General features: G+C 40.5%; 1 protein-coding gene across 1 annotated transcript; it reads left to right on the top strand.

Moving 5' to 3' along the window:
• The first annotated feature begins 345 nt into the window (after nucleotides 1-345).
• C1QL3 (complement C1q like 3) lies at nucleotides 346-10,459 on the top strand. Its single transcript, XM_043967679.1, has 2 exons — nucleotides 346-1,066; nucleotides 7,667-10,459. The coding sequence occupies exons 1-2, from the start codon at nucleotides 479-481 to the stop codon at nucleotides 7,844-7,846; spliced, it is 768 nt and encodes a 255-aa protein (XP_043823614.1). The 5' UTR covers nucleotides 346-478; the 3' UTR covers nucleotides 7,847-10,459.
• The last annotated feature ends 47 nt before the right edge of the window (nucleotides 10,460-10,506 follow it).

Raw genomic sequence — 10,506 nt, 5'->3', positions numbered from 1 at the left:
GCTGCTGCGGCGGCTGCAGCGGCGGCACAGGCTTCACTAGCAGCGGCGGTAGCGGCGGCGGCAGCAGCGGCGGCGGAGCAGTAGCAGCAGCAGCAGCAGCCACAGGTGCGAAGGGGCGAAGGGGTGCAGAGGAGGCGAGAGGGCGCCCTCGTCACCCTTCCCCCTCCCCCAAGCTCTCCCACCCCTCCCCATACAGCTTGGGACTTCAACTCAAGTCACCTTTCTCCCGCCCTCTCGCCCTCCCTCCCCAGCGGTAGCCACAGCAGGGAGGAGGAAGAAGAGGAGGAGGAGAAGAGCCGCCGGACGCTCGGTGGCCCAAGGGAGTTGGGGGTTCGTAGGGGGTCGTTTTCGGCTCTGAGGAGGTCCCCGCCCAGCCTTCAAAATTTTGTCCAAAAGCAGACAAGAGGATCGCCCCGCGCTGAGCCGGTTGGTGGGCAGCAGGAGGCGCCTGATCGCCGCCGGGGCCCTGGGGGTGGTGATGGTCCTGCTGCTGGTCATCCTGATCCCGGTGCTGGTGAGCTCGGCGGGCACGTCGGCGCACTACGAGATGCTGGGCACCTGCCGCATGGTGTGCGACCCCTACGGGGGCACCAAAGCGCCCAGCACTGCAGCGACCCCCGACCGGGGCCTCATGCAATCGCTGCCCACCTTCATTCAGGGACCCAAAGGCGAAGCCGGCCGGCCGGGCAAAGCCGGCCCCCGCGGACCACCCGGAGAGCCCGGGCCGCCGGGCCCCGTGGGGCCTCCCGGAGAGAAGGGGGAGCCGGGCCGTCAGGGCCTGCCGGGGCCCCCCGGGGCTCCGGGGCTCAACGCGGCCGGGGCCATCAGCGCCGCCACCTACAGCACCGTGCCCAAGATCGCCTTCTACGCGGGCCTTAAGCGCCAACACGAAGGCTACGAGGTCCTCAAGTTCGACGACGTAGTCACCAATCTGGGCAACCACTACGACCCGACCACGGGCAAGTTTACCTGCTCCATCCCAGGCATCTACTTCTTCACCTACCACGTCCTGATGCGCGGAGGGGATGGCACCAGCATGTGGGCTGATCTCTGCAAAAACAACCAGGTGAGAAAAGAAAGCGTGGCGGGAGAGAGGGGGGACATTGAGGGAGAAGGGAGCAGGGTGAAGGTAGAGGAGATCTGGGGAAAACAATTGGGGGTGGGGTAACGGGAAAGGAAGTGGGGAAGGGGAGAAGTAACCAGGACTCAGGACTGAGACTCTGTCGCACTGAGGGCTCCCACGATTGGGGCAGGGGTGGAATTTTTCCGACGGCCGGTGGAACTGCGGGTCAGCTTAGAGAGGGCTATCCCAGACTTCTTCGAGATAGCTCAACTCCTCCGCTTCCAACCTCCAAACCCAGGAGAGGTCAGATCTAGGAGCAATCCGAGGGGCGGCAGTGCGCAGGGGGGAGTTGCCCAAGGCTGAAAAAGTTGGGACCTTTATCATCTGGAAGAGAGGGGACGAATGGGGTCAGAAACGCCAAGACAGCAAGCTCTCCCGAGAACCGGAGGCTATCAACGGTAGAGGAAAAAGCCAAGTCCCCAGAAGATGCTCAGAGCAGGGGCGCAAAGAAGCTTAACGGGTTTCTGACCCGGTGGCCAAAGGGACCCAAGCTGCTTCTTAGGACAAAAGATGGGAGCGTGAAAAATTAAACCCCTATTCCAGGGAGAGGGAGGAGAAAGACCGAGGCCGGGGATGTTTCTAGGAAGAGGAAAATTAGAAAGGCCAGAAAGTCGATGGGGGTCTCCTCTGGCCAACACCACACCGCACCTCGCGGGCCTGCGGGGACGCGCGCAGAGTAGCGCAGGTTGCGCTAAGCTACTCTGCCGGCCTGAAGCCCTTGTCATCCGAGGAGGAACTCCGTAGCCTCCCCGTCTCCGGCCCGGGGCCCAGGACTGAGGCCAGCTGAGCGCAGGGCTTCCTTCCTCCCACGCGCGGCTGCGTTAAGGGTGGGAGTAGAAGAGCCCAGGAAGACGTAGCGGCCTTACCCACGCACAGAGGCAGAAGAGCCTTGGGTGAATTGGGCTCACACTTGACTTGGACGAACTAATGGTGTTCCTAGCGCCTTTCGCTCTTTCTCCAGTCGAGAGCTGCTGCTGTAAATGGAGATCGTGCGCAGCGGCTGGAGACAGAAAACAATACTGTAATCCTCTTTTCAAAGACGCTCTGAGGAAAGCATCCACTACAGTTTTTAAAAAACGCGCCTACCTCCCTCCCAGTCAACTCATTCAGAGACCTTGCAACACCCCGCTAGGTGTCTTGGTCTTGAGAAGAGTCACGATGTTAATCGGGTGGCAATTAATGGGGACCCTCTGCTTCCCCTAGGTTAACTGCTCTGGCATCAGCTGGAACCTCCATTTACTCAACCAAGTAGGGCTTCAGGTCACCCTTACTCCTCTTTCCCCCAACCACTAGAGGCCTTTCTTTGATTAATTCACATTTCAGTTTTTTGAAAACAAAAGCCAGATGACAGATATCTGGGTCTCGATCCCTTCCAAAAGGGAAGGGGGCTTGGATGCTCAACAAAAAGGACAAAGGCCCCTTTCTTTAAAGGGCCTTCAGGGCCCAAGGAATAGAAAAAGAGGCAAACTGCCACCAGCAGGCACTGGCAGGGATGTGTATTATAATTATTATGAATGAAGATGATATTAAAATAAATAGAATTTTTCTCGCATTCTCTGGATAGTCATAGGTCGATTGCTGAAGGCAATATGACTCAATGTAAGAAAGTAGGTCCTTTGGAGCGTCATGATACTCTGAGAGGTATATTTACATTGGTAGACTATCAATCAGTATGCCTTTTAAAAAAGCACTTATCTCCTAAATGGAGATGTGATAGGTAGCATCAGTGGAGGCAACAGTGGGGAAAAAAGCACATCAAAACATTATTGCATTTGTAGTTTAATTTTTTTTCTTTTTTTTTTTCTTTTGCCTTTCAGAATCCACTTAATCCATAGAACTTAACACTGACAGGAATGCACAAGTTTCAGTTCTATGGACACAAATTAAGTTTTAAGAAAGTATATGTAATGAATTCTTCATTGATATCATAAGATTCAGCTTTTATTAAAAACAAAAACAACATTCACTTTTTAGACATCAGGCGATAGAACAGAAAGCAGAAGAATAATCCATTTAAAACAGTTGAAATTTGATCTTTAACCTAATGAGCTTGTGTATGTTATAGTGGCTCCATTAAAACCTTTATTTTATTTTTTCCTTCCAAAGGCTAATTACTTTGGTGTTTTTAATCCTTACATTGGTGGAGTTTCACACACACACAGGCCTCTTTTATACAGTCAGAAAGAGAAGGCAAAATAGATAGCCAAGCTTTATTTATGTCGATGTGTAGAAAATGTAATGCTTTAACTCATTTAGATAAGTTAATTCTGCAAGATGTATGCAACAGGTAATTCTTTTTTTTAAAAAATCCATATAGTAGTAAGATTACTGTAGGTTTAGAGATAAGACTATCCTGGTTGTGAAATAATGCATTCTGTTATACAGTCCAGGCTGCTGGCAGAAAATGTGATGGGAATTCCACAAAAGTACTGTTCCTTCTTCCCCCGCCCCAACTTCGAAATTATATAGCATTCTGATAATTTCTTAAAACCATTTTCCATCCTACCCCCTTTTCTTGTCTAACCTAATTTATGTCCATAGAACTCAAACCTGTGCACCCCTGTCAGTGTTATATTCTATAGATTAAGAGGATTTTGAGAGGAAAAATAAAATAAAATAAACAAAAAAATGCAATATGATCCAGGAAAGAGAGGAATGCTACTGTGCCAGAATCATGTTAGAACCATTTCATTTATGATCTGTGTTGAAGGCAGGATCACAGATGGAAACATCAAAGGCCAGTAAATTAATCTGATATGCCACTTAACCTTTTGTTTATGGTTCCTCAGAAGTACTATGAAAATGAAATTATGAGGACTTCAGTAGCAATTGATTAAATTAGCAAATGCCTGCCATAAATATTGTTCTCTAATGATAAACCTTTAATAATAAGATAATTATAAAACAACTCATTCTGTCTTACTTTGATAAACTTACCACTGAGAGGGATATAGCTAGGTTTTTGTTTGTTTTTGGTCTCACCAAATAAGCTTACATTTATCTTTATATTTTTGTCTCTTTTGTTGTTTAGAATAGGCTAAGAACAAAATTATTCAAGTTAGAAGTAAAAAAAAAAACAGAAAGAAATTCTTGTATACCTTCAATTAGGCAGGAAATCTTAAGAATAAAAGATTGTTTTTCCATTGAAAGTACTACTGCTGCTTTTTAAACCACAATAAACTAACCAATGAAAGCAGAAAAAGATCAGAAATGGCTAATTTAATCATACAGATGTTTTTCTTTCTTTAGAATTTAACTTCAGTTGCTGATCTTATCTTCAAGATGACTCTTTTAGTGGGTAGATAGTTACTGGTGTGATTGCTGTAGTATATTTATCTTTTTATGGACTTTGGGAAATACTGGAAGATAAAAGCAAATTTTTAGGTAACATGTAATACAGAAAAGATGGTGGATTACATAGTGATACACTCATGATAGTGGGATGAACATGCAGAAAGCATCACATTCCCAAGAAAACATCCCAATCAGTGTAAATTTAGGAATTCAAAATCATCTCCAGGGTGAATATATTACCCTTAATAGTCTGAGAGCTTAAAGAATTGCTGAAGCCACAGAGCTGACTCCTATGTGTTTGCAGTTTCCAGGTCCCATTATACCTTTGCAATATGATGAGGTGGGCAGGCATATTAAATGGTATCAAGTATACTAGAGAATGATAATTGTTTAATTTGGAAGGTCTTGTAGCAGAGTCTTTTACAGTCTTATGGGATTCTTCTCAGACATTAAAAAGAAATTACACTGGTTTTTCCAAACAAAGGAAGGGAAAACTGCAAGGGGTAAAATGCCGGAATGAGGGATCAAACTAATGCATTTACAGGATTTTGTGGGGATACACAACTGAATAGAAATTGGTTTATATATTAAGGACTATCACATATAAATCATATGATTTTAATAGACAGAATGATTCTTAGCCCTGACAGGCCTTCTGGAGGATGTACTTAATATTTAAACCATTAAACTGCAAAATATACTTAAGTCTATTATCCCAAATATAAAATGTTATGTAAATCCTATTAACAGCTATTAATTATATACTGGATTGCTAAACACATGAATGGATTTTTTTCTACCCAGTGGTACAAAGAATTATTATAGGATTTCTTTTTCACCACCCATTAAAACCTCATCATTTTTTTTGTTTGTTTTTAATGTCTGTTGCAAATAGTAACATCATATGGGTAGGGGGTTTTCTGGGGAATAACAACTAGATGGAGTCAATGACTCAAGGTGATTAACTCTTCCAAATGGTAATTAATTCCCAGGAAATTTTTTGTGGTTCAATTATTATTATTTAATAGTCAAAACAGATCATTTCACCCAACTGGTATATATATACATATATATATATATATATATATATATATATATATATATATATATATTTGTGTGAATATTCCTAAGTATAATCACGTGGTATATTGGCATCATCATACAAAATATAAGTACAAGTTTGTATAGTGTTAAACTGTTCTACTGTCTTTGAGCTCTTCTTACCCTTTGGTATGTGATACCTAAAAAGATTTCTACCCTCCACCCCCTTCCTTACTCAAATTACTTTTTGAGTTCAGCAATGTCAAAGAGGTTTCTCCTCTTTTAACATTTCAGCATTAATGTGATATTATTCTACATGAAAATTTAAATCTGAAAACCTATCATTTGAAATTCTAAGGGAAGGCAAGGAAATTCTTGACTTATGGGTCATTTTCTGCCCCTCCCTCTCCAATTTGTGAAATGATAAAATTCAGTATATTGTTCACTGTCATCTATTATTACTTAGTTGAGGCTTGCAAAGGCATTTTATCCTCAGCTCCTTTACTTGGGGAGGTGTGACTATTATAGTTTATACTAACTAGTCACAAAGAGGAAGAAGTTTTACTCAAATAAATCACCTACAAATATGCTTACTGAAATGCTTTACGAGGCAGAACCAAAACAGAACTAAATGAATCTGAAGCCTAATTTGAGTTGTAGATGTGACAGAATGTTCATATCCGTTGATATGATGGGCAATTTGACTGTTTGCAAATGCCTATCAACTCACTAATGAGATCACAGACCCGATTCATGAGCAGCTTACATACAGAAAACCAAAAGGAAACGACACGTTTACAGCCATCAAATGATAAAAGTACATTCAATTAGAGAATTCACATTCTAAGCAACGTAGAGCCCTTAAATAATGGGAATTTAGTTCTTTTTATATCTGTTAGGTTATGCTCAGGTTAGTTCATTGATTTAGGGGGACATGCTAGCATTGCCTGGCTAAACTATGGTGCTCAGAAAGATCAATATAGAGAAAAAGGAACTCCAAACAAACTTAGATCGCCTAACCAAAGATGTTAGATGAGGTCAGTTACTAAAGTGGCATGATATCAGGACTTCTCTTGTCTGGGTGGTACAATAGAATGCTGGTCTTGGAGTAAGGAAGACCCAAGGTCAAATCCTACCTCAGACACTTAATAGTTGTATGACCCTGACCAGGCCACAGAGTCTTATTTGAGTTATCCATAAAATAAGGATAATGATAGCACGTACCTAACAGGGTTGTTTGTAGGATCAAGTGATATAGTGATATACCATATGTCAAGTACTTTGACAAACTTAATATGCTCTCTCTCATATATATGTGTGTGTATGTGTGTGTGGGGGTGTGCTGGCCACCACCACCACCACCACCACCATCGCCTTCATCTCAGGTTTTTGTAAACTATAAGCCCATACTACAGATTTCTTTTCTTTTATATTTATAAGGTTCCTAGGATCCAACAGATCTGTTGATTTAAAAAGAATCTTCTCTAGAATCTGCTCAGTTCTTTCAGAATATATTTTTGCTATGAGGTTTGCTTATATATAGCATTTTAAAAAATTATTTTTAATTCCAAGAAGTAGTTCCTTGGGTCCTTTTCTACCATAAATCTTACAGAATTTTCCACTAAGGCCCTAAGGCAATAGGCATTTATTAAGTGCTTACAATCTACCAAGCACTGTGCTAAGTTCCAAAAGTGAAGACTAATGCAATGCAGTCACAAATTGTCTCATATTCTTCTGGTCTCTCATCAGACTGTTAATGGTGGTTTAAATTAAAATACAAGAAACTTAAGTGATTTTTTTTCTTACTTGAGGAAGAGACATTGGATGGGTGAGTGGAATTGGGACAGGAGAGAAATTTTTCAAAGAGGAGGAAAATTTTTTTTTTAATTATTTCAAGTCACAATGTCACAATGGTGATGATAGCTAGTAGTCAAAACTGATGAGGAAGCTGAATGGAGCCTCGACACTGTGCTGTCCTCAAGATTTGTGCAACAGGACTGTGAGGGAGTGGAAACCATGGTATGATGACATCATTCTTTTCCAGTAAGGGCTTTAGACTAAATATATAAATTTCTGTGCTGTATAGGGTCATATTAAAGGAAGTGTAGAAAAATCCACAACCCTCATTTAAGTGTAGGACTTTGAGTACTAGAAGGAAGTATTCTAACTTTTTAACAATCATTTTAACTGCATGTCTGTTTTACATAGGTCCGTGCTAGCGCAATTGCTCAGGACGCTGATCAGAATTACGACTATGCCAGTAACAGTGTGGTTCTCCATTTGGAGCCAGGAGATGAAGTCTACATAAAATTAGATGGAGGAAAAGCACATGGAGGGAATAACAACAAATACAGCACGTTTTCTGGATTTATTATTTATGCGGACTGATAATTCGGAAACTAAACTTATTTCTTCTGAATCTGAGCACTGGATCCATAACAGCTCACGCCTGTGAATCAAGAATCCCAGTGGATACCAACAGTGGGGCACCTCAATAGTGTGTGTGTGTGTGTGTTGGGGGGAGGGGGGAAATCAAATGCTACCTGACACATCTGTACAACTCAGAAAAAAAAAAACAAACACAAAACCTTATGTTAAAAAAAAAAATTAAAAGCAAGATACGCAGATGTGTGATCCACTACCGCCGCCAAAGCAAATACTCCTTAATGTTAGTGTCCATGTGAATGAAGTCCTATAGAGATCACAACTTTTTATAGAAAAATCTACTAGACTGAATTATTTCTTCAATATATATGATACTTTGGTGTATTATGATATTGCTGCTTTTATCCATATGTCAGCTTTGGTTCTTGTGAGTTTACCTGCTAATTATGATACCTGGAGGCCACTTAGAGTGTGGTGAGGGATGATTTTAATCTAAAAGGAAGGTTTGAAGGAAATCATATTGTTTCTTTCCAAAGAAATTGTTTGCCTTGTATTTTTGTTACTTTTACATGTAAACTTAGGAATGATTCAGCTTTAAGCCTTAACCTGGAATGTTCTAGATTTGGGGGGAAGTATTTCTCAAACCTTGTATTATTGCCACATCATTTAATTTTTGTTAATTTGGTTTCCCCCTCTCTCTAATGATGATTTTTAGAAACAGATCTAGAATGTGAGATTGAATTGTCTTGTAAATGTGCTAAGAAACCTGTGTAAGTATCTACAGTGTTTAGATAGCTTCATAATTGTTCATCTTGTCAATATAGATATTGAGTCCATATAAAAAATCTACACTTCCTTCAAAAGGCAAAAGCATTTCTTTTTCAGTCTAAATCCAGATTACAGTCCTCTTCCTCATTCCCACCTCTCATGCCCTGGGATGGAACAAAAGGTTATTGATGCACAAAGGCTTAATTTGAGCCTCTGCATGAATTACCAAGGGGACAGTTTGTGATGCCTTCAAACCCTTACTGAGGTTATTTCAAAATTAACAGATAGATGTATTATCAATATAACAAGATGTATATATTTTATACACAATATATATTATATATAATATGTACATTATATATAATGTATATATATATATTATATGTGGCTTAGGCACAGTGGATATAGAGTCTAGAGAACTACATTTTTAAAAAGTAAACTATATATGGTATTTGAATTATTTTGAATGTCAAAAACACATGGAGTACCAAAACAATAGTTCTTAGTGAAAATGGCTCCTGTTAACAATTTCAAAAGAGAATATTATTTTGCATAGGTTAAAGATGGTCTGGAGCACATTTTCCTTTCTATTGGACCACTCCTCTCTTATTCTGACCAAGAGTTTATCCCAGAGTCTGTGGTAGGCTATTAACATTAGGCTTGCAGTAACAAAGTGGCTTCTCCTTCAATGTTGATGTATTACATGTATTTGAGCTATCAATTTGTTCTTGTTTCAGAGGTGGACTGAAACTGACACTAATGTAGATTTTGAGAGCAGTTAGAGGCCAAAATCCAGCCTTTCTGGTTAATATGTACCGCCAAAAGCCATCTCTTTAATCTACCAAGTGAAAGATATAAAGTACGTGTTGTCATACTCTGACCTGTCAAACAACTTCCCCCATAATGATGAAAAATCTATTCCTTGCTATTTGCCTTTGAAGATCCCTTGACAAATATCTTCCAGGAACAGAAATTTTAAAAATATTTAACCCACTTGTTTCATTGCCGAGGGAATCATATATGTCCTTTCTGCTTTTTTCAGGAAACTAGTTTGTCCCTTTGGTTTGTCCCTCTTGGGACAGTTCCATCCCAAGTCTGTGGGTTATCCCCATGCTCAGCTATGCTTATTTTTCAGTAAACCTCTAAGGTAGCCTCACCAAGATCTCAAAAAAGCATTATTGTTGTTCATCAATATATTTATTTATAGTTCCTGTTTTCCCCAGTAACGTGTCTGTCTGGTCAAATACCACGATTTACCAGATGAAAAGCATGAAGATACTGACCAAGTGGAATGGTTAATACTCTTTGGTCTTTCTAATGTTGAGATATTTCATAAAAAAGATTAAAATGAACTTCCCTTCCACTTGAGGGACCTTGACAATTGTGGATGTGTATGTTTACTACAGAGGAAACTGGAAGCAAGGTGTGAGGAAACTGTGTATATCAATTATAAAAGTAAGCATTCAAGCAAAAGATTTATTTTAGGAGCAGAGTACACCAAGGAGTTAATAAAGGACTTCATTCCACAGGAAAACAAACAAACAAACAAACAAACAAACAAAAAACCCAACCAACAACCCAGAGCTGGATACCAAGCTCTAAAAATCAAGATTATCATTTCTAATAGATATGACCTTTTCTTCAGATAAATAAGCATTGCTTACCCCTGTTTAGGCTTGGAGAAAAAGACTCAAAAAGTATACAAAAGAAATGGGAAAACATATAAGGCAAACATTTCTTTTATTTATTTATTCATTTATTTAGCATCATATCTTACAAACCAATTAAATTGTGGCCTTTGTTATACATGTAATGATGATGATTCATTAAACTCTATTATGTAATAGATTTCAACTTTTATTATTGCATTTTTATAATTCAGAGCAAGTATCCAT

Source organism: Dromiciops gliroides, chromosome 5, assembly GCF_019393635.1.
Source record: "Dromiciops gliroides isolate mDroGli1 chromosome 5, mDroGli1.pri, whole genome shotgun sequence".
NCBI lineage: Eukaryota > Metazoa > Chordata > Mammalia > Microbiotheria > Microbiotheriidae > Dromiciops > Dromiciops gliroides.
Note: the sequence above shows the minus strand (reverse complement) of the source record. Positions and strands in the feature narration are given on the sequence as shown.